Source organism: Diabrotica virgifera, chromosome 6 (genome assembly GCF_917563875.1).
Source record: "Diabrotica virgifera virgifera chromosome 6, PGI_DIABVI_V3a".
Taxonomy (NCBI): domain Eukaryota; kingdom Metazoa; phylum Arthropoda; class Insecta; order Coleoptera; family Chrysomelidae; genus Diabrotica; species Diabrotica virgifera.
In genome coordinates, this window is record NC_065448.1 from 1,396,562 (window position 1) to 1,422,872 (window position 26,311).

Genomic DNA, 26,311 nt, shown 5'->3' on the forward strand with positions numbered 1-26,311 from the left:
CTTCAATTTTCTTCAATATTGTATCCAAAAATAATTATGTTGTTGCAAAGACTGCACTTTTTTGTTTAGTTGCTAGTTGTCATTATCAAGATATAAATAAATATGTAGGTATATGAATATGGCTTTTATTCACTTGTGGATAAATATGTATGACTATAAATATGTATCAATATATTGTAGTTCGATTATTCGAACAAATCGGTTTTCCGAACACCTATGTCCCCCAATTAGTTCGGATAATCGAGGCTCTACTGTATTTCAACCTAATCCAAATGTATAATTACAATATGATTATAATAAAAACTACTTACCAAATTAGAATGAGTTTTCCTCGTCCAAAATAGTCCAAAAGTCCAAAAATATAGGTATATGAAAACTGTTTAAAAAGGCAGTATAACTATTAACTAACTTTTGTTTGTTGTTTCTTTTCACACAAATTTTAAAACGCAACAACCATAAATAAGCAAACTACAGCTGTACCACAGCCGCCATATTGAATAATTTTTGGCATGTCATTTGAACATCCAATCAGAACAAAGTTATAATGCGCATGCGCCGGGATCATAGGTTTTAACATATAAAAATTCACCCTCATATCGCCGGTAAAGAAGTATAACTTCAAAAAACACGATGATTCCAAATGGATGAGTATAGCGCAGGACAGAGAATCCTGGAGAGAAAAAGGGGAGGCCTACGTTCAAGAATTGGCGAAATAGGCTATAGGTAGATAGATAGTTTAGGTTGGTAGTCCCATACAACAGGGACAGTACGCGTATCAAGTCTTCATAGAAACAGCACTGGAGGGAGAAATATGTGTTTAATTTCTCGGAACTCATCATGTTTAAAAAAACGGCCGGACCTGTGTTGAAGCGTACAATTTTCGATGTAGTACAGAGTTATGTTCTATCTGATTTTATCCGAATACTTTCTTTCTCTCCGATTCACACGCATTCGGCTAAAATTTGACCCGCGCAGATATAATGGTCGACCTGTACTTTTTTATTTTTAAAATGATCTTATTATTCCTTTTAATAAGATTGTCCCATTAAGCTTACATTTTAGCGAATTTATGTTCGCAAAAACCTAACCTAACAAAAATTAACTGAAGCCGCGAATGACAAAGTGCTTTAAAGTTCTTTAGCAGACTCGAACTCATAAATTATGTTCTTTCGGAATTCGTAATTAGCGATTCGTAACATGCAAAACGCGTGTATGTAAAAGGAGCGTAATTACGTTCAGATGAGTCGAAAAACCTTCTTCCTACTCTCACGATTAACCCTCTTCTGCAAATAACAGTTCTATTGTAGTCCCCCCAAGGCTGTGTGTCTTTAAATATTGGCTTTGTGTATCCAGTTGGTTAGAATTCGGGGATTACTTATTAATTTTATGTTACATTCATTCCTATTCAATCCTTTTTAGTAGCGAGCAGCGAGCAACCCCTCCGTCCTTGAAAATTCACAGAATATAATTAATTGGAATAATGTAGGGGTTCGTTAGGGTTTTTAGTTAATTATACGTTTATATTTAGACCAACCGGCAACCTTGTAATTATGATGGAGACTGCTATTCTTAAGTAATGCCCGTGTCCCTTGTCTTCTGCCTTCAAACGAAACAAGACGAAGAGCAAACTTATATTTCGGATGCAAATTTTTGTCGTCAACGCTGCTCTGGAAACCTTAATTAAATTTCATATGAGACAATTAACTTGGAGGAATATTCTAAAGTAAATGTAATATTTTCCAACTTACTGAATAAATAATTGAGTTTATATAATCGTTTATAAATATCGATTTATAAATAATACACTCTTTTAATTTAGAGATAAGGTTCATATTTCTCTAAAAATTATTATTTTCTATCGCTTTTTAACATACCAGGGCGGTCCGACAAGTAATTAGCATTCAAAAGAAAATCGGAAATTTTGGAAAAGTGGCGATTTATTTCTGAACGTTAGACAAGGGGTTAGACAAGGTGGAGTGCTGAGCCCACTGTTATTTATTTCTGTTATGGATGAAGTTATTAAAAAGTCTAAGTTTTCACTCTAATGGCATATAACATATCCCACCAGAATGAAAACAATGGGAACCTTCTCTGGTTACACCTCCGAGGCTTCTACAATTTGCAAGCCATACGGATGCTGAGACTAAGGAAGATGAGGGAATTCTACAATTTACAATTCACGTCACATCTGCTCAGCGCGGTAAAGTTCCAACGAGACTGGTTCCCTTCATACTCCACATTAGAGTGAAAACTTAGTCTTTTGCTAGCAGTTGCCGCTAGGGCATCTATGCCATTTCGTTCGTTGCAATTCGGGACTGCACGCTGGGGTTTGTTTTGGTTGGATCAGGGAGAGCAGCATATGTGCCTCCCGATGAGAGACTAATAAGTTTCGAAACCGGTAGAGGTGCTTGCAGCACTCTCTGATTGGACTGGAATATGGTTCGGCTGTATTTTCGTTTTGCAACGAAATTGAAAATGGTTATTCATTTTTGATTTACATTTACTCTGTGTGGAGTATGAAGGGAACCAGTCTCGTTGGAACTTTACCGCGCTGAGCAGATGTGACGTGAATTGTAAATTGTAGAATTCCCTCATCTTCCTTAGTCTCAGCATCCGTATGGCTTGCAAATTGTAGAAGCCTCGGAGGTGTAACCAGAGAAGGTTCCCATTGTTTTCATTCTGGTGGGATATGTTATATGCCATTAGAGTGAAAACTTAGTCTTTTGCTAGCAGTTGCCGCTAGGGCATCTATGCCATTTCGTTCGTTGCAATTCGGGACTGCACGCTGGGGTTTGTTTTGGTTGGATCAGGGAGAGCAGCATATGTGCCTCCTGATGAGAGACTAATAAGTTTCGAAACCGGTAGAGGTGCTTGCAGCACTCTCTGATTGGACTGGAATATGGTTCGGCTGTATTTTCGTTTTGCAACGAAATTGAAAATGGTTATTCATTTTTGTTTTATTAAAAAGTGTTGGAAAAAAACTAAAAAATGCGCTATAGGGTATAGAAATTTGCACCAAATAAAAATTGAAGCCTGTGTATTTGCTGATGACATTGTATTAGTTGCAAGAACTGAAAAGGCTCTCGCAGATAACATAAGAATCTGGGCTGAAGAACTAAAAAACTACAACTTAATAATAAATATGGAGAAAACTAAAGTATTGACAATAGCCAACAAAGAAGTAGCTGTAAATATTGAAATCGAAGGGCAAAAAATCGAGCAAGTAGACCTCTTTAAGTATTTGGGAATAATGTTAAACAACAAAGGTACACAAGAAGATGAAATCGGCAACAGAATAAAATTGGCGACGAGAACTTATTATTCACTGTATAAAAATTTCCTAAACAAAAAAGAAATATCGAGAAAAACCAAAATGACGGTATATAAAACCGTATATATGCCAATTACAATATATGGGGCAGAAAACTGGGTACTTAATGACAGACAAAGAAAAAGATTTAAAGCTATAGAAATGAGATACTTAAGAAAAGTGGTGGGAGCAAGAAGATTAGACAAAAGACGAAACGAATATACATATAAGACATGAATTACAGGTAAAATCGCTCAACGAAAAAGTTGAAGAAAAGAAGTTAAAATGGGCTGGACACATGATAAGAATGAGTGGTGACAGACAAGTGAAAATGATATGGGAGGCCAAAGCAGTGGGTAAAAGCACGAGGGGCAGACCAAGGAAAAGCTGGAACACTAGTGTAAACGAAATACTTAAGAAAAGAGGAACATCGTGGCAAGAAGCAAAAGTTTTTGCAGCAGATAAGAAGTGGCATAAATTAGCAGAGAGTATTATATAAAGGAGGAATCCTCGACACCTAATGGTAAAAGAGACAATCGATTATGTATGTATTTCTGAACGTAGTCTCCTTTCAGCTCAATACACTTGACCCAGTGATGCTCCACCTTCTTTAAGAGCGAGGCCCCATTAGTGATTTGTTTAAGTTTGGAAACAAAGAGATGTCGTACAGGCCCAAGTCTGCAGAATACGGTGGATAGGATATTAGTTCGTAGCCCAAATCGACCAGTTCGACCATGATGGAGACGGCGGAAGTGTGAGCCGGTTCATTGTCATGGCTGCTTCTTCCCCCAATCGGGGCTGTTTTTCTGAAATTTGACCCAATAATGCTGCATAGTAAAGCCTTGTGACCAGTTTTCCCTTTCCAGGCAGCTGATATAGATATCAGACTTTGCGAATCCCAGAAAACGGTGAACATCACCTTTCGGAGCACTTTCGCCAGGTGACGTCCACTGTATCAACTGTTCTTTGGTTTCTGATCAATACCAGTAGATCCGTTAATAGATAAGTTTTGACGCAACGTAGAAACTCCTTCATATTACGCTTAAACAGCCTCAGACATTGCTCAATATCAATTGATATCAAACAGGTCGCGGACAAGCAGTGGATGAGAATTGCCAAGAGTAGAAATCGATGGAAGCAAATGGAAGAGGCATATGTCCAGCAGTGGACGAAGATAGGCTGAAGAAGAAGAAGATTACGACAGTAGCAAAGTTCAAAGTATTAAACTCATTTGAAAGACTGCAAAGAAAGCAGACGTCATTCTTACTACACTTATTTGTAATACCTTACCATATATTGTTATATTTCTATTTGATATGAAAATTAAATTTTGATAATTATAAACAAAATTCAATTTAATATAAAATAATTTCAATTTTCTCAACCACGGGCATATAAATTTAAAACAACCTGTATACAACAAATTGTTATATGTAATTTTAAGAAGTGATTAGAATAAGCGTACGAAACTCGGAACAATGTGCTTAGATAAACAAAGTGAATGACGCGTACCATTATCGTTCTTCTCGGAAGGTCGATCATTAGCCTATGCTAAATAAAACTCAGTGAAATAGATGATAGTTCATTATCGTTTTTCGCGGAAGGTTTCGATCATTAGCCTATGCTAAATAAGACTCATTTGAAAGAGAGAATAGGTCATTAAAATTTGTAAATAGTTAGAAAGTATTTTAGAATGGGAATTAAATATTTTCTTTTGAAATCCATTAAGCATATTTAGAAAGATTAAAAATTGGTTTTGAGGAATATTACGAATGAGAGTTGGTGGTGGAAAATTGATTTGTGAATCTGGAAGGGATATTTAGAAAGTAGGGGAATGGATGACAAAGTGAGAGCAGAATGTTTTGAGCTGTCGAGAAGTGAAGTCGAGTAGTAGACGGTAGTGTTCGAGGAGTGAGAAAGCCGGTGTAGTTCCGTGAGTGTGGAGTATCTATCGTGGAACGAGAAGTAGGCCAGGTCGAGAGTAAAAGAACCTCCTTGAGCCCAGAGTGTCCCGGTAGCTGATAGCAGTTTCGAAAAAGGTAGAACACAGCATCACGACAAAAGCAGGAACGAGAGCTATTCGAGCTAGTTTTTCAAAGGAGAACATCACTGGAAGCCAGGACGAGGTTTGATCGCAGCCAAGGATAGCAGGAAAGGGTCTTGTGTGAGGACATTTTCAGTTCACCAGGAAAAGGTCAGTCTCATTTGTTTGGACATGAATGTATGGGTTTTCGTATTAAATTCCACATAAAAAATTGAATAACATAATCAATAATATCAGAAAAGCTTCATCAAACTTAAATAGAGTTGTTCCTAATAACTCCTAATAGTTAAATGTTAATAAAAACTTTCAATTGAAAACCAAAAGGAAATAAGATTCCCATTTGTAAATGTTATGTTTAAGAATAATAAGAAATAGCAAATATTAAGCATTGATTGCCTTTTAAATAAAATAAAAAATATTTTGATTATAATTGTAACCCATATGTGTATTTTTTTTTACTCTTTTCTTTTCTATCCCGATTAGGAACCATTAAGAAATATTTAGAAGCCACGGAAGTAAGTAATTAATTTATAATTCGCCCTGAGATTGAAAACATATTGATATGTGATCTGGTTAATTAATTAGATTAGTATTAATACATTGATTAAATTAAGTAACATATAAGAATATTATCTCATATCAATAATAAAGATCACATCAATATGTATTATGGTAATATATGGTTGCACTGTTTTTAGCTATAACAGATATAAATAGGAAAGTCGTGTACCTGATACGTTGTTGTTGTTACACTCTCACGCGCGTAGTCAGAAGATCTATACTCCATCTAATTTACTTACCGTTGCACGTCATCCGCGTCATAGCCCGTGACGTCACATGGTACCAACACGAAATATTTAGGCGGTAGGTGTGTTCTTTTTTAGAATCCTTTTGCCGAGTACATTGGAATTACAGCCACTAGACATATTTTATTATATACGCGTAGAAATAATATGTGAAGATTTCTATTAATGTTAAGTTAAAGAAATACACAATAAAATGTTTCGTTTAATTTGTATAAATGGATTATATAGCGTTTTTATCAAGCACCTTTGTTTGGAACACACTGTAACTGTAATCGAACGAAGGTGACATTTTGGCATAAATTGGTAACATTTATTTGATAGTTGCGGTATTGACACGTTGGATTTGCTTCTATTCTTGACCTCTAAGTATTTGTTTTATTATACTGTTTTTATTATTTACTTTAAGGTAAGATTATAACTTAATTCTAGTTTTCTATTTCTAATATTTTTATTTATTTACATTGAATATTAATTTGTTTTGTTGTATAATCCAAGTTTGCAATAATTATGTGATCTATTTGATTTAAAATAGACTCAGGATTTTTTTATACTTGGCAAAAATGTCAACTTAGATCTCTGACATAGATAATGACGTGCAACGGTAAGTAAATTAGACAAACTGTAGTTACCTCCGGGGCAATGGGTTATCCCCGACCTATCTCAAGTCGTACGTAATTTAATTGTACATTTAATTATATAAAAATAAAGTTTATGGAAAAAGTTTAAGTTTGTTTGTTCGGGGTAGTGTCTTCGTTGCAACCCCCAACGTCACAAACTAATACAATATCGACCACAGAAAAAAAATTGCAAAGAAATTGTAGGAAATCGTTATTGCAATTCGTTATTCTGTCTATTTTTAATAATATATAAATCGTCGCGTCTAAATCTTCCCATGAATAAAAAGAGAGATGTCACGGAGTGAAAAGATAAACATATTTCACGAAATATAATCGATCATCAGCTTTCAAAGCGGCCCAAACTTATTATGGAATTCTCATGGATTCCGAGCCTACATAATCAGTCGTCAGGAACCTTTCAATCTTATTGTCGTGTCGATTCCAATTTCCTGAAATGACTTGCATAATTTATACCTAAATTCTTTATTCCTGCTGCTAGTCCTGCTACCCCCTGCTTATGTAAATCATTTTATCCTCTCATAATATTTCAACGAGGGCATTCCTTAACAAATGGATTCAATTCTGGTTTCCATTATAACTACATGATGACTTTTGATTGCTCGATGAATATAAATTAAGTTCCATTAATTTTTACAGTTAATATTTTTAAAATATTGGAAAAAAGATATATGCGAAAATACGAAAAAAAACTTGACGAAAGAAGGCATTTTGAATAACAAAATGAACTAGAAGTATCACCTGTTGAGAAACATTTTTGGATACAATTTAGTAGAAAACGTTTATTTTCTATACTTCCACAAAATTTATTATAACTATGTGACTACAGCTGTTTCGGCAGAGTGCCTTTCTCAAGTGATTTAGATTACTATGGGTTCGCCTTTTTAAAGTCTTTAACTGAAGAGGTTGAGGAGTTTGTCTCGAGTTGGTCATTCAGAATTATATCTGTATTTTTCAACTTATTAATTTCCATAGATTTGTAACAAATAGAAGAACTTCTGTTGGAGTGAATGTAAGAGAGTTATAAAATCCAACAGAAGTAGAAAAAGATAAAAACTTAATGTAAGCTAATGGAACAAAAATGTGTGGCTTCTACGTTGAGAAGCCGAAGTAACAAAATACTACTTTTGTAGTAGTATTCGTAGAGGAAGATGCAAAGATGAAGAATGTGAGATAGATGGATAATGAAATTATGAATAGATAGATATAAACTGAATGGGTAGCTAGCTATGCAATAGAATGACCACTTGACACTCAAGGAAGGATTCGGCCAATTTGCACGCCTATTTTGCAAGACAGTAAATTAAAGGAAATGACAATGATGGCTAGAAAAGGAGATATTAAGATAATGTTCAGAAAATAGACAGAGTAAATATAATAATAATACAATCAAAATAGAATAAATTTTTGGGCGCCAGAAGCGAGTTAACTAGGTTGTCAACTAGAAGGGAGTTAACGAGGGAGTTAACACTCTTCCAGATATGCTACACTGCTATAGAGGATATTAGATTTTTAGCAAGGATATATAAAATCTGTGAATACAAAGGAATGATAAGAAATGATATCACAATAAATAAATATTTATTAAATATAACTACTAGATTTTCACAATCTCTGAGTTAAACCAAGTGACTAGTATGTGACTATAACATGACAATAAATGACCCTAATCAAAATCTCTTACAGAATTAAATAATATAACAATAATGATCATGATGTTAGAAAAATTTACATATGAGTATCTCTAATGTAGAAAGTACAATTTACTCCTAGGTTAGTATGAGCCCTTCACCGAATAACACTTGTACGATTTTAATACGTACACCCTAATTAAATACTACCTGATAATATAGTAATAAAAATAGCTAATATAAATAATGTATTTATACAACTCTCAATGAGTCGATGGGTAACAAGTCCCTAAGTGAACCAACGGAGTCCTGGATGCAACAGATCCTTTTCCTGACTCGTGGTTCTGAATAATAGTAGCAAGTGAAACTAGTACCTTCCTGAGGGGCTAGGTACTAGGAATTGATTTGAATTTAGTATAAAAAAAAGGAAATGATTAATACGTTAAAGTTAAATAATAGTTGTAAATAAACTAATAAAAATTGAAAAAATAAACTAATAAAAATTGAAAAAGTATGAAAGCAAGTTGAATAATTTTAAATTTAAGTGAATTGAGACAATTATATATTTAATTTAAATGGGAACAAGTCTAAAATTAATACAAACCAAGGGTAAAGAACATATATGTGGAAAGAATATTCGAGCTCAAAACTTCTACCAAGGAATTATGTAAATTTGGGGAACACTATCAACTTTAGGTATGGCTATGATAAATTACAATGTACTTATGTTTTTGGAGAAAAGAAAAAATATATGTAAAATTAAATTATGAAAGTATAAGTATGCTAAATGTCCTGAAAAATTAAATAAAACAGTGTCTTTAACCGGTACGAATAAACATCTCAATGAGTTGATGGGTAACAAGTCCCTAAGTGAACCAACGGAGTCCTGGATGCAACAGATCCTTTTCCTGACTCGTGGTTCTGAATAATAGTAGCAAGTGAAACTAGTACCTTCCTGAGGGGCTAGGTACTAGGAATTGATTTGAATTTAGTATAAAAAAAAGGAAATGATTAATACGTTAAAGTTAAATAATAGTTGTAAATAAACTAATAAAAATTGAAAAAATAAACTAATAAAAATTGAAAAAGTATGAAAGCAAGTTGAATAATTTTAAATTTAAGTGAATTGAGACAATTATATATTTAATTTAAATGGGAACAAGTCTAAAATTAATACAAACCAAGGGTAAAGAACATATATGTGGAAAGAATATTCGAGCTCAAAACTTCTACCAAGGAATTATGTAAATTTGGGGAACACTATCAACTTTAGGTATGGCTATGATAAATTACAATGTACTTATGTTTTTGGAGAAAAGAAAAAATATATGTAAAATTAAATTATGAAAGTATAAGTATGCTAAATGTCCTGAAAAATTAAATAAAACAGTGTCTTTAACCGGTACGAATAAATGTCTCCAAAACAAACCCCTTTTTACAAGTTCCAATGTTCCTTGATGTCTAATATATAAGTCCGGGGTACAAAGTTAACACCAACGTGGTGTAACTGTCCAACCGTTACTGAAACTGCCCCTTGGAGGGTTGCAGGAAGATTAACCAAAATAAAGAAAGTCAAATGGGAGGTTGTATAGATATCCTCTAGACCTGTCCCTTGTCGATTGAACCCTGGAATTGCCTACCCTTGGTGTTGTGGGTCTTTATGAGTTCATATGTGTTGTATTCGATTTCTCCCGAATGGCGGTGCAAAATCCTTCTTCTTACAGTTTCATTATATTCCGTCACTTTGATTCCAACACAAACTTAATAAAATAACTGGCAATACAGCAATAATTGAACCATGCGGCTAAAATATAATTTTCTCAATCACTTAAGAATTTACACCGCCATTCTTGGCACTTCGCAGAGAACAACGAGCTTCGTTACACCGTTCGACTTGATGACAGTTGGCGACCGGCGTCAATACCAACTTCAAAAATCTATCAGTGATGCCACAGCACCTAGGTATGACGTCATCAAGAGGATTTTGTGCGAACGGCTTGTTTTGATTACAAGAAAAATAATTTTAACCATAATTAAATAAGGTGTTCCCATTAATAATTAATTAGATAATTGATGGAACGTCACAGATTCTAATAAAAGCTTAAGTCCTTTATTTGGAATATGAAGAATTTGAAACTGTTCATTAAAAGAATGATTATGATCTAGAAGGTGAAGTGCGTATGTAGAAGTGTCTGTTTTTCTATTGTTGAAAGCCCTTTTGTGTTCTGCTATCCGTTTGTCAAAGGTTCTGCCAGTTTGACCGATGTAAGTTTTCAGACAGTCACCACTCTGTAGTTGCTTTCTCTTTCGGCTCTTATTGTTTTTAATATATTTGTTTAAGTTGTTGTTAGTTTTGAAAGCTGGTGTTATTGCTTTCTTTTTTATGTATCTGGCTATTTTTGTTGTTATCTTGCTTGTATTTATAATAGAGCAGACGGTACTGTGTTCTTTATATGGTAGTGGATACACTAATTTCAGGAGTTTTTGGTTTAAAATGTTGTTAACTGTTTGTTCGTTATAGTCATTGTTTACTGCTATGTGCTTAATGATGTTCAGTTATGTCTCGAAGTTATATTTTGACTACACAACACAAATTAGCAGCCTACCATAGCATGATACATAGACTGACAGAAATTCCCATGTCAATTATATTGAATATTAAATTAAATTCCCATATGTTGCAGATCAGTTGCTTTAACGGTTTCCCTTCAACGGCCACCTCTCTTTACCGAACAGTTTTTGGTTACCTTAGGGTGGTCGCTATTGATAGGTTTTACTCTACCTAATTTAAATTGTTTGAATCAGAGAACAGTTGCGCATAACTTTCTTTTATTTTTTCTTATTTATGGACTTTGTAGACCATTGATTCGCTCATTGTTTTATGTACATATTATCTTCTAAAATTGATTGAATATTTTTCAAAAAGCTGTCCAGAACAGCATGAAAATCAACACCTAAAGTTTATTGCTGCGTATTTTTTATTAGCCATTTCCGCCCAGACTTACTTCCGGTATGTGAACATTTTTCCAATTTTTCATTTTAAAAAAATGTCGAGAAGTTTAGCAAACGTTTAGTAATTAATCAAGTACTCCGTATCTCAATTTAAATCCAATCAATATGCTAACCAACATTAATGGGAAAAATCTGTGTTTTCAATTCTTTTAAACTTCCGCAAATCACAGATTTCCGTATTTTGTTGAAATTTAGGTAGAACAGTTGATTAAAATTCGATATAGACAAAAAAATATTCTATAAATAAAAAAACTAGAAAGTAAAGCAAAGAAAACTAAAACTAGGTGAAAGACTCATGAGTAGAAATGAACACAAATGAAAGGCCTAATAAAATGTCAGAATCGATCAGTGCCAACTAGTCGGCCAGTTGTCACTCATCGTTCTCAATGTGAAGACATAATTTGTTCACTTAGCAGCACACGTGCCTCGTGGGAGTCATATAGTACCTCAGGCCCTTTTCCTTTATATATATCCATCCTTTGGATTTCATAATTAATTTTCCAATGTAAGACATTTAGTCAACATTTAAAAGGTTTTAACCTTTGTATTTTTGGGTGGCTCAGCATGTCAAGCCTGTAACACTGACGATGCTCTTTTTAGAGAGCGAAGATGTTCTGTAATATGTGTAGCCCTTTTATAGGTTTTTAAATAAATGTACCTTTTATAGAAAGCATTTTTCATTTAGTCCAGAAGGCCACTGCGCATACGCTAGGAAAAATATTCTAATTCTGATTTTTTGCACAGTCTTACTCAAAAAGAATCCCTTTTAACAAATTTGCATGTTGCCAGGACCAAAAGTTGGTCAAAAATTTTTTAAACGTTTTTTTTTTGTTTTTTTCCTAAAATTATTTCTTTTGCACGGAACAAAATTTTTTTAGGTTTTTTGGATCATTCCAAACAGAAAATGTCTTTAGTGACTTTTCTCTAAAGTTGATAGTTTTTGACATATAAGCGATTAAAAATTGAAAAATTGCGAAATCGGCCATTTTTAACCTCAAAAACTATGTGAAAAACTGAAAATTTGAATGTTGGGAAGGTAGGCCGATATTCTTTAAACATCGATTGATGAAATCCCGAAGAGTTTTTTGCAATACAATATCAAAAACCCCTTTGTTTTTTAATTGGCAATCAAGCGTGCGCGACACTATTTTCCACCGTTGCATGTGTATGCAGTATGGTGCAAATGAAAGGAATAAATTCGTTATTTCGTAAACCGGCGACTTTAAGGAAAAATCCCGAAACAGGTCGATTTTTATTTTTAAGTTGTGATACTGTGACATATATGGTATACTAGTGACGTCATCCATCTGGGCGTGATGACGTAATCGATGATTTTTTTTAAATGAGAATAGGGGTCGTATGCTAGCTCATTTGAAAGGTTCTTCAATTCTCTATTCAGTAATATAAACATTTACATAATTATTTATACAGGGTGTCCAATAATTTAATTTTTTTGTCAATTTGCCAAATGATTTAATTTAATAAAAATTTTTGGACACTCTGTATAAATAATTATGTACATGTTTATATTACTGAATAGAGAATTGAAGAACCTTTCAAATGAGCCAGCACACGATCCCTATTCTCATTTTAAAAAAATCATCGATTACGTCATCACGCCCAGATGGATGACGTCACTAGTATACTATATATGCCACAATATCATAACTTAAAAATAAAAATCGACCTGTTTCGGGATTTTTCCTTAAAGTCGCCGGTTTACGAAATAACGAATTTATTCCTTTCATTTGCACCATACTGTATACACATACAACGGTGGAAAATATTGCCGCGCAAGCTTGATTGGCAATTAAAAAACAAAGGGGTTTTTGATATTGTCTTGCAAAAAGCTCTTCGGGATTTCATCAATCGATGTTTAAAGAATATCGACCTACCTTCCCAACATTCAAATTTTCAGTTTTTCACATAGTTTTTGAGGTTAAAAATGGCCGATTTCGCAATTTTTCAATTTTTAATCGCTTATATGTCAAAAACTATCAACTTTAGAGAAAAGTCACTAAAGACCTTTTCTGTTTGGAATGATCCAAAAAACCTAAAAAAAATTTTGTTCCGTGCAAAAAAAATAATTTTAGGAAGAAAATAAAAAAAACGTTTAAAAAATTTTTGACCAACTTTTGGTCCTGGCAACATGCAAATTTGTTAAAAGGGGTCCTTTTTGAGTAAAATTGTGCAAAAAATCCGAATTAGAATATTTTTCCTAGCGGATGCGCAGTGGCTTTCTGGACTAATTAAATTTATTTCTGATCAGTACTCAAGCCTAAAGTGCTTTTGCAAGTAGATATTTGTTCACGAAAGGGATGCAACAGAGGAAACACTTGACATCCACTGCAATGTTGTACGAGTAGTGAATCTTTTTTTGTTTAAGTATTCTGTTGATTCCGTGTTTTTCCTTCGACTTTGATTTTTCTTTGTGTTGGTAGCGCTACCTTGGGTGTGCTATATTTCATGATGATCCTTATTTGCACATAATACCATTGTTTAAAAAAGAATCTTTTGTGATAATACTCTGCTATTATTACACTGAGAGTGCAAACCGCGTTAAATCCAAAATATTGGACGTCAGCGCAAATCTTAGAGTTAGCGAAAGAAAGAAAACTCTATGTTAAAATCAATATACCACCAAAAAAGCAGATCTTTTTTGAAAATAATTTCCGGAGCGGAAATTGAAACGTCTAGCAGTGGCTAAAAATATATTTTATCTACTCTATATTTATCATATTTATGTATAAGTTTTTAGTTTGTTTACGACTGTAAAACTGTCATTATAGATAGCAGTGCGTGAAGGGTTTAAAGTGTGCGTGAAGTAACAATGTATTTTAAATAGGATTTACTTTTTCGCATTGTTTTTTGGCACACTTTCATATAATCAAGTATCCTTAACTTTCGCGTTGTCATGGTAATGACATAATGAGCAAATAAATTACAACAAAAGTTTTGACAGTTTTGTGGTTTGAAAGAAGTTAGAATTTTTAAATATCAAAGTTCTAAAAATTGTAGAATAGAAATGAATTCCAGTGACGAATTGTTACAGTTTTTTAAACGCTTTTATTTAGTTCAATAGTTTGCGTCAAATCTTTAGACGTTAATTTGACTGCAAATGAATGAAAATTTGCACACATTTGCATTCGTGGGAACAATACACGAATAGTCAATATTTTTTTTTATGTTTATTAATTGTTTAAATAAAAAACGATTTTAATGGAAAATGCTTCAATTCTCTTGCTTTTTACAATGTAGAAACTTAAAACGTCTACGGACTGTAGCTAATGATATGAACTATACATAATTTCACTTTTTACGTTAACTGTTTACGTTATGCTTCATAAATAAACAATAAGGTTTCAAATTTTGAACGCTCATATGATTGTTTATATAAAAATCGGCGTTTATTCGTGTCAAATTTCAATACGATACGAAACAAAACTTCAACCAAAACTCGAATTAAAAAAAATCGGATTTTTATCGTAGTCTTATAAAAACCACCGGTAGAGACGTTTTGTGCTACAATTAACATTAGAGTTCGGTTTTGGCGTAGGTATTCATTAACTAAACGCTTTTATTTAGTTCAATCGTTTGGGTCAAATCTTTGGACGGTAATTTGACTGCCTTTTCTTCAATGTAAATGACTAAAAGTTTGCAGACATATGCATTCGCGGGAACAATACAAGAATAATTAATAAAAAAAAATTTTATGTTTATTATTTGTTTAAATAAAAAACGATTTTAACGGAAAATGCTTAAATTCTTTTGTTTTTACAATGAAGAAACTTGAAACTTTTACAGATTGTAGCTAAATATATGAACTATACATAATTTGACTTTTTACGTTAATTGTTTACGTTATGATTCATAAATAAACAATAAAGTTTCAATTTTTTTGCCGATTCCGACTACTTTTCATGTTTGTACATTTATGCATATTTTAATAAACATGACGATATATTTTAATGTTTGAAAAGTGTAAGACTAAAAAGTAAAAAATAAAAAAAATATGAAAAAAAAATTTTTAAGAAACGCTTTTCCTTAGATACGAGTGACTGACATTAAAAATATTATAAAAAAATCAACTAAAAAGCAAAAAATAAAAAAAAAATGAAAAAATCTAACAAATTCGTTAAAGAAAAGCGTGGGGCGAAAACCGTTTATTCGATGAAGACGCGCCACGCTTTTCTTTAACGAATGTGTTAGATTTCTTCAATTTTTTTTATTGTTGGCTTTGTAGTTGATTTTTTTATAATATTTTTAATGTTAGTCACTCGTAACTAAAGAAAAGCATTTCCTAAAATTTTTTTTTCACATTTTTTTATTTACTTGTTTATCGTAGATAAAATATTGTACGGAACTGTGCGTGAAGCACTTTTTGCGAACTTACGCGATGTATAGCACTCGCTCCGCTGTCGCTCGTGCTCTAAACATCGCGTGCGTTCGCAAAAAGCATACTTCACGAACTGTTTCATAAATAATTATTTTATTTCCAATTAAATACAAACATAATATTAAATACAAACATAATATTAAAGTTAGACATGCTACAAAAAACAGGTTCAAAAACTTTTTCAATCAAATCTCTTACAAAGTTTTGCGGATTAAAAATTAACGTTACCCCCCGGTATACACCATCGGTCGAAATTGGTGGTGTTGTCAAGACTTTTGCTCTTTCGCTACCTAAGAAAGTGATCAATGCAGGTGTCGTGTGTCGTGACTCAAATAAAGATCCTTATTTGATTAAAACGTATCGCATTATCGTAGTCCGTATTCCCTCGAGTAAGCCAGCCACCAGCAATTTTCGAGAAAAACTTTGCTGGATTAATAGATGTCCCAGGGGACGTTTCCCTTCAACGTTCTAATGAGGTCGTGACGTCCTCGCCAAAGGAATTTATGAATAATTTAAAGATGAAATCGAGGTGTTAAGATAAAAACTTGGTCCTTATTAATGTTTTAGCCGAAGCGAGTAACGGCACAAGAAACGGTTGACAAAGGTTTAAGTAATTCCCTATTTCGTCTCTATTGTTCGCAGGAATGACGAATTGATTAACTCGGTGGAACTACGGAGTAGCTTGTTATTTATACAAAGGACGGCAACTTAGGAGTATCGGCTTAATGAAGGTAGAAATTGCGGAAACTTTATTCTTGTTGATAATTATGTTGTAACGGAGAAAAGTGTCGTTAGGCTTATCACAAAATCACTTTTAAAACGAAAATCACACACAACAATTTAGAAACAGTACTTTTTTAAATTTAAATAAGAAAAAAGAATAGATGGTAAATACAATATTCTTCGTTAGACATTAGTCTTACAAGTGCATACATTAGTCTTACAAGTCGCTCTGATGATGGCTAGACCCAGAAACACCTGTAAAAGGATGGTAAGAGACTCGAAATGAGTCGAAATGTCATCATTGAGTCATCTATATTTATTTTGTTTCACGTTCTTATTCACGAAGAAAGTACAAAAATGATATCACGTGGGTAAATTGTTGATGTATTAGTTCTTCTTCTTCTTCTTGACTAACTTTACAATAATCTGACGATATTTTAAGTACCATACAGGGTCACCAATTCAGCATTACGGCTCCTTCTCCACTCTCCTGCCCATTCATACCTTTGAGGGCCAAACATCATTATGAGAACCTTTCTTTTAAACACCATTAGCTTATTTATTTCCTGCTGATGTAGAGTCCATGCTTTGCTTCAATGTAACAATTGGGCGAATAGTTGACATGTATATTCTTAATTTAGATTTTCTTTTTAGTAGCTTAGATCGTAATAATAATAGGGAGTATAATGCTCTATTCACCACAGCTATCCTTGTTGATACCTCTTTTTCTATGTGGTTGTCATCTGTAATTATCACCCCCAGATATATAAACTCGTTTACTACTTCTAAATTGTGGTCATCAATAGTTATGTTATGTCTCTTGATCTTGGATTTTTGGTAGCTAGCATGTATTTCGCTTTCTCTTCATTTATCAGAAGGCATGGACTACCTGTTTCCTTTCTGAAAACACCTCTCTCAGGTCTCTTGTGAAATGAGCAACTGCATCTAGCTAGATCATTAGCAAAGTCCAACAAAAGTTGCAAATCTCCCTGTCAGCTCAGGTGCAAACGCAATTAAGAAATTAAAAAATAGCGACAGTAAGGACCCTGATGGAATGAATACATAAATAGTCAAAGAAATGAATCACAACATTTTCACTAAATTAATAGACTACTCAATTTCATCTTGCATTTTTCCTTCAGTACCTATATAAAAACGCAAAAGTCGTATCTCTCTTTAAAGGTAGATAAGGGTTCATCTGATGATCACAATACTTTTGTCCAATTTCTCTTTTAAATACCGATTCTTTCCAAAGTACATATTTGAGAGAATTTTAAAGAAGCAGATTAACGACTATTTTGAATCTAATTGGAATTTTGTTAAAACTTAACTTGGTTTCGGAAAAAAACAAGACGACAACCTTTTGATATCGACCACTTTACAAGCAGTATTTTGGAAGGATTTGAAAACTGATGAAAATATTTTTCGTTTTGGGTAAAAATAATTTTATTTATAACATAAAAAGAGAAACCGCGCAAAGTTTACCTCAATGTTGTTAATTTGGGAACTTTCAATTTGGAAACCAATGGACAGACCGCTGGGAGTCATCAGTTAATAAATGTTTCTCTCTGTCTAAATATTTACTAACCGCATTCCATAAATTACTTTGTTGCAGTTGACATCACGACCACTTTATAAAAGGTATTAAATGGATAATAAATAATAAATATGGATATTAAACAAATAAATATGATAAAATAATATTATTGTTATACATACAAATGATATCGAGCCAAATCAGAGCTTATATGGCGCAAATTCATACCTTATGATAGCTGGTTAAGGTCACTCGGAAAAGTATTAACGATATCTGGACAGTAATATAACTTTAATTGTCCCTGACGGTAACACGTAACCTCCATCTTCGAAGGCTACTAGGCCGACATTGAGCAATGCAGCGAGCCGAAAGTAGTGGGGTAAGAGAGAAGGGCAGTCGATGTGCCGAATGTTCCTAGTATATATGATTTTTTTATCCTACATGATTGAAAAGAAGTTTTTCTTGTATGCACTTACATTTTTAGTTTAGATTTTTTTAATGAGTTTTTAATTATGGCTTCTTGTTTCAGGATCCACGTTTTAACAATGAAATAGACCTGCGGACCGGTTACAGGACGAATTTGATACTGTGTATGCCCATCTGCAACTACGAAGGCGACGTCATAGGTGTTGCCCAAATCATCAACAAAACCAACGATTCGCAAGATTTTACTGCTCAAGATGTCGAAGTTTTCCAACGGTATCTAACTTTTTGCGGGATAGGGATTCAAAATGCACAACTTTTCGAAGTGTCGGTATTGGAGTACAAACGAAATCAGGTAAAGACTGTTTCAGATTACAAAATACACTTTAAACATCTCTCTTCGATGGCTTTACAACCAAAATTGCACCCTCTCTTGCAGCATTTGTCTCCAAGCACTCCTTTTAAGGTTCTCCCATCATTTTTATAGCATCGGAGCTTAATTTGTCTAATCTCCTCTTCCTTGATTTTTTCACGCCCCCATCACGTGTTGGCCGATGCCCCACCATAGTTCCACCAAGTGTTCTTCTGTGTATTATGATATTATCCATTATTATAAGATTCCTTGCTCATTAAGATACTGTACAAGACTTGTACTTTTTACTGTAAAAGTCAATACTAGGTTTATCAGCAGGTGCTTCTCGTTGAGCGAATTTTAACACAGAGTGTATTATTTCACGAGCTTGAGCATTTAAAATATTTCGCTTCACTTTACGATCTATTTGTAGATTAAATGGACAATTACAAAATTTAAAATCATTAGTATTAAAAATTATTAAAAATTATGATTGTACACAAAACTGGTCAACGTCACGAAATGCTACTGTGTACAGTAAATCTTTCCACATAAACAGCTAAGCGGTTGTCGATCGACTGTGCCGTAATTTGAAATTTGTTGGCGCGCACAGTATGTTCACGTCTATTCCTATTCTGGTTCATCTGTAAAACCATGTCATTTCAATTAAACACGCATAACCTCAAATTCCTTTCACTTTGGGTTTTCCGAAAATAAATTCCAAATGAACGCTTCCAAGTGTATCTGGCAGTAACACTGAATTTGCTGGGGGAGTTTCTAAAATTTATTTAAATATATACAGTGTGTCCATAAAGTGACGCATAAATTCATTATTAGCTAAATAAACAACACTATTAGAAATTCCCGAAACAGGTCGATTTTTGAATTTAATTTATGATTGTTTTGGCATATATTAAAATTTTTATTGCGATATTATTTTCATTATCATGCATCATCGGCATCAATAGCAGTAAACAAAATTTTTAGACACCACTTCAAAGAATTAACAAGAGGTAGAATTAACAAGAGAATTAACAAATATGTATTTAATACACTTTGTATTAAAAAATAAAAATTTTATTTAAGATGCAATAAATTTGGTTAAATTTAGTTTGATGCCGATTTCTGCAAGGTCTTGCTTGCTTGTATTACTTTTCAGTCCTGTGTTTCTTAAGTTCAAAATAATCTATTCATCTATTAACTATTTATTTAACTATTAATTAATAACCAATCTATTAATTTTTTTAAACATTTAAATATTTTTCTTAACTAATCGTTTCGTTATTATCATAAGTTAAATACAAATATATAAGTGGTAGTGAAAAACGAAAAAAGCAAAAATTGCACAAAAAAATCAATCTTATCATTTTTTACACCCCACAACAGTGAGCAAAAAGGAAATTCGCCTCCCCATCCTGTTTCTGATCCATATGTGGTGACTAGTGGTAGTGATAAAAGATTAGTGAAAAAAAAACTGTGATGAAGGGCGAGTTGCAGTCAAAAAAAATCATCACTCCACTGTTGATTTTCAAGCGACTTCACCTGTCAAAAGTACATCTCCGTCATCTATAGAAAACGACAATGTCAATAACTTTTTTCCTAGAGACTTTTTATAAATAATCGACGGAATCAAAATATTGACAAAATTAGAGTGTTTTACACAACTGGATGATATAAAACCAGAAATTTGTAAAGTGCGATTTTTTATAAAACGAAAGCTAATGGGGAAAAATTATTTGCGAGAAGTTAGTGTAGGTACAGTAGCCCAGTAAATGAACGAGAAATACGGCGATACCGTGTAATTTTCAGGGGCAACTCCGAATTGCATGAAAATTTGGATTTAGGTTCTACTTACCCTCCACTTCAAAGTTGAAATTGTGCCGTTGGTTGCTTTTACTTGGGAGGTGACAATTACCCCTTCTCGGGGGTGAAACAATATAAATTCAAGATAAGACCGGAAATGGATAAATTGACTGATTTTAAGCATTTTTTGTTCCATAGAGTTTTTTGTGTTAGTCAATACTTTTTGAGTTATTTGCGATTGAAAATGTTTATTTTTCGACAGAAATACTACGTTTTTAGACGGTTTTTCGCAAATAACTCAAAAAGTAAATATCTGATCGAAAAAAATATTCTTAGCAAATGTAGCTTATAAAAAATTTAAAAAAATATTGTATCTGTAAAGTCTATCAATCGAGTAAAAACAAAGTTGTAGCTCATGAAAAATACGATCTTATCCTAATTCCAAATCGAATATTTCAAGGTGAAATCACCGAAAAATTAAGCACTTTTCGGGAAAAACCCATTTATACTTTTTAAAGTGTTTATAAAAAGCTTTATTTTAATTGTTCATAAAAGTTTCTAGCGTTAAAAATAAGCGAGCTACGCTCAAAATAAAGTAGGCCCTCTTTTTTTTGGTAAAAAAATCATGAAAATCTCCCCGTGTTTAGCTCCCCAAATGAAATTAATCGCTACCGCTTTACAAACAATTTACTTACTTATCTATCTTTTATATGATCTGTCAGTCTCGCCGGTTTAAAGTGCTTATTTTTGAAAGAGTTATAGTTGAAAAAGCTTGAACGGGTCACTATCCACGAGTGTATGCAAATTTTGAACAGCCATGTCTTAACCAATTTTTGTCTCACGGAAAAACAAAATGAAACTAGCATATTTATAATAGTAAAACCTACATTTTTTTACTCTTTAAGATTTTTCTTATCACTAGTACTTTTTAAGCTATTTTGAAAAAAGGAAATTTTTCAAAAATTTTTAGAAAGTTTTTTTTTACTATAAAACCAATTTTTTTCAAAAATAAGCACTTTAAACCAATGAAACTTACAGATCATATAAACAATACACATACAGGTAAAATTAATGGTAAAGCGCCAACGACTAATTTTATTTAGGGTGCTGAATAGAAGGAGATTTTCACGTTTTTTTTTACCAAAAAAGGGGCCAACTTTTTTTTTTCAGTGTAACTCGTCTATTTTTTGACACTAGAAATTTTAGTAAAAAACAAATATAAAGCTTTTTTTAAAAACTTTAAAAATATAAATAAACTTTTCCCGAATATTGCTTAATTTTTCGGTCATTTCGCGTTGAATTATTCGATTTGGAATTAGACGAATAAGAACGTACTTTTCATGAGCTACAACTTTGCTTTTACTCGATTTAATATTTTTTTCGATAAAATATTTACTTTTTGAGTTATTGGCGAAAAACTGTCTGAAAACGTAGTTTTTTTGTTGAAAAATCAATATTTTCAATCGCGAATAACTCAAAAAGTATTAACTTACGTAAAAAACTTTATAAAACGAAAGTTGCTTATAATCTGTCAGTTTATCCATTTCCGGGCTTATTTTAAACATGCGTTTTTCACCCCCGGAGAAGGGATAAATGTCACCCCCCAAGTAAAAGCAACCAACGGCACAAATTCAACTTTGAAGTGGAGGGTAAGTAGAATCTAAATCCAAATTTTCATGCAATTCGGAGTTGCCCCTGGAAATTACACTCCAAAACGGTCATTTATTGGGCTACAGTTGTTCTAAATAAAGCCGTGTTTAGTGTTACGTTTATAAACTGTTGAAAAATATCAATAGGACAGTTGTTATTGAACATGAGTGATCTCCTGTATATATTTCATCAATTGGCACGTTAGTCAAATTTTATTGTTATCTATAATGTACCAATAATGTGCTGTATGAATAGGTATTCAAATTTTACTCATGTTTAAATATTTGTATTTAAACAACCAAACAATTTTTAATTGTTTAAATATAAATTTTATTTACTCTTAATTAAAATTTCTGGTGCAACTATATTACTATTAATAAAACTAAATAATTAATACATTAAAAATAGTACATTGTTTACCGGGTAGGAAAAGCTTAACATTCCTGGACGACTGTGAAGATTGCTAAGTCGAGGCGCAAGCCGAGACTTAGCAACACAGAGTCCAGGAATGTGGCTTTTCCTACGAGGTAAACATACTATTTTTCCGCAAATCGTTTAAAATTCGACAGATATTGATTGATTTAAAAAAAACGCGATAATTTTATTCCCAAATAAATGGTGCTTTGAAATTCCTAATAAAATTACTTGGGTTACTATGGAAACGTATTGAGGTTGAATTGTCAAACTTGACGCTTATAAATAGAACACTAACAACTGTACGGAAATATCATTTCCTTACAGTAAGGAAATGACATTTCCTTACAGTAAGGAAGTCCTGACTTTTTCTTCAAGAAATTTTGACAGGAATGTCAAAATTTCCTGGTGATTTGCGGAAAAGTATTATTATTATTAAATTATATTTAGGGGCCTGAAAATTGTGTAGTGCCTCGGGCCCGATTTGAAGTAAAATGGGCTCTGGTCTTCTTATTGGGGAACCGTCTCTCGCCGTCCTTACTACTCTATTTGTTGTCATTCGGCTTATGTGGTCATTCCATTCTACTTTTCTGTTTTTCGCCCAGTTATTAATGTTGTCCACCATGCATCTCCGTCGTATATCTGCACTTCTAGCTCTTACCACAGTGTCTTACCATCGATTTTTCGCAGTGTTTACATCTCTTCTGTTTCTAGCATTCTTTTTGTCCTTCCTGTGTCAGGTCGTGTTTCCGCTGCGTATGTCATTATTATTTGTCTGATGACTGTTTTGTAAATTCTGCCTTTCACTTCTTTTCCGATATTTTTATTTCTCCATATTGTGTCATTCAGGCAACCTGCGGCTCTGTTTGATCTATTCACCTGATCTTCCACTTCTGTTTCGAGCCTTCCGTAGCTATTTAGACGAATTTAAACTCCATGATTTATTCTATTATTTGACCCTCCAGCTCTAATTTACACCTTTTAGATCTGCTGTTATAACCATGCATTTAGTCTTTTTTGGGGAAATTAACATGTTAACTTTTCTAGCGGTTATATTAAATTCGTGCAGCATATGTTGTAAATCATCTTCACTTTCAGAGATTAGTATTGCATCGTCTACATAGCAGATTGTTTTAAGTTGTGTTTCTCTAATTTGGTATCATTTTTTTGTTCTTACTTTTTTTATTATTTCGTCCATGATAGAGATGCATCAAGTCAAACTAGTTTGATTTTACTCAACAAACTTGACTTGACTTGAAAATCAAACTTTTTGTATAAAAAAGTTTGACTTGACTTGATTTCAATATCTTTAGGTTTGACTTGAATTCAAACATCTTCAAACAGTTTGAAAAGTTTGAATATTACGCAACGTGTTTATTTTCAATTTTAAATGAGACCGCTTTATTTGTTAAGTGGAGGATCAAAGGGGGGAGGGGAGGGGTAGCGGAAATTCCCTCCTCTTCCAACAAGGCCAAAAAAATTTTTTTTGACAAATCTCAATAAACAGAAATGTATTGGCTGATACGATATTTAAACCGCAGACAGACAAATAAACCCAATAAACGCGCCAGTTACGATAATAATTATTAAGAAAGCTTAATGCATATTTATACATTTTTTTTTAATTTAAACCCAACATTTGTAGCATATATCCGAAAAAAATTTAAATTGTAGATATAAATTCATATAGACCTGGATCCCCCGTCTGAAAATTTGTTAATAGCTTAACGGTGTCTAGTCAGACAAACTTTGATGTGTGGAAACACTGGAAAAGAAGACGTTTTAATTGTGGAAAAGTCTAAAAATTTGGAACGTCAGACTACATAAAGGTTCCATGTATTTTGTCGGACAGAACTTCCAATTAATTTGTTACCATTTCATTAAACTCTCATGCAAAAATCAGACTGCTATTACTAACCAACATGATTCCTGACATTTGACATGTTCTTCGTGTTCCAATCATTAAAATGCCCAGTTTGTGATTACCATCAGTCTGATTTTTGCATGAGAGTTTAATGAAATGATAACAAATTAATTGGAAGTTCTGTCCGACAAAATACATGGAAAGTTTACGTAGTCTGGCGTTCAAAATTTTTAAACTGTTCCACAATTAAAGCTTCCCCTGTTCCAGTGTTCCCGTACATCAAAGTTTGTCCGACTAGACACCGTTAAGCTATTAACAAATTTTCAGCTTGCTATTAATCAACTTTTTTTGGTACGCGGGATCCAGGTCTAATAACCCTATGGTTATAGTTTTGAATTTTAAAGAAATACCAACGAATATACAGCAATACTAATTGTGGTACATATTTTCGAGTGAACTAGCAGCTTGGTACCACATGTTTTTTCGAACTGGCCCTGAGATAAATAGATGCCTTTTTTAATAAAAGAAGGTCATAAAAATTCCAAATCATTTTATTTTGAGCTGTCCATTGAAAAACCAAATAGTCTTATATGATTGTAACCCTTAAGCCTTAAGGGCATAGGCGTAACATGTCGCTTATCAAAATGTTCAATGTGCTTTAAATGTATTAATTTTTTTCAAATCCTGAGAAAACTAATGAGAATTTTAAAAAAAAATTAAACGCAGCATGAAAGATTACATTATTTCTGAGGGACGAACATCCCTGAAATCTTCTATGTGTATTTTAATAAGTTACGGGGGTAAACATAAAAAGGAAAATTTAGTGTTATTATTAATTGCAAATATTTCATTCAAAAGAAACTTTTTATTTATTTTGAGAGACTTTCGGCCCTCGGAAATAACGCAATCTTTCATTCTGCGTTTAAATTTTTCAAAAATGCTTATTAGTTTTCTCAGGATTCGAAAAAAAATATCTACATTTAAAAGTTTTAAATTAAAACACATTGAAAATTTTGAGTTTTATGTTTCACTCATTGTATTATTAATTTTCTTAATCTTAATTTTAATCTTAATCTTAATTGGCAACTAACATGTCTATCTCGACAAAAAAGTATATCTACTAAATAATTTATTTTTCAAACTAGTTTGACAAACAGTTTGAATTTTCAAACCTGTACGATTGACCAGTTTGACTTGACTTGAAATATTTGTCAGAAGGATTGACTTGAGTTTGACTTGAAATTAAGTCAAACTCAAGTCAAGTTTAAACATTCAAGTCAAACTTGTGCAACTCTAGTCCATGATCAGGTTACATCGTCCATAATCCTTGTTATTAATCCGTGTTACAATCCAATATTAAGTTGACCTGTAAAACCATGTCACATCAGTTACATACAGATAACGTCAAATCCTGTAAATCGTGTTAAAACTTTCGATGTATCATTAATTTTAAATTAGTTTGTACATGTTTCACTTTGGGTTTTCCGAAAATAGATTTCATATGAAAGCGTTCGAGTATATCTCGCAGTTTGCGGGGGAGTTTCTAAAATATATTTAAATATATATAAATCCAAAATATCGCTCGGATGGAAAACCTATGTATCCATCAAAGAAAGATACGAACAGGCTATTTCATCGTTTGATGGAGTTGGACGTTCCCATTTAATATTTAATGAAAACGAGATGTGGGTTGACGGTATGGAAATTAGCT

General features: G+C 32.8%; 1 protein-coding gene across 1 annotated transcript in view; it reads left to right on the forward strand.

Annotated features, from left to right (window-relative positions):
• Nucleotides 1-26,311, forward strand: part of LOC114330622 (cGMP-specific 3',5'-cyclic phosphodiesterase) — a 335,506-nt gene that overhangs the window by 169,798 nt on the left and 139,397 nt on the right. The window contains exon 4 of the mRNA XM_028280022.2: nt 18,624-18,872. Coding sequence (XP_028135823.1) covers nt 18,624-18,872 — 249 coding nt within the window. The remainder of the gene's footprint in view (nt 1-18,623; nt 18,873-26,311) is intronic.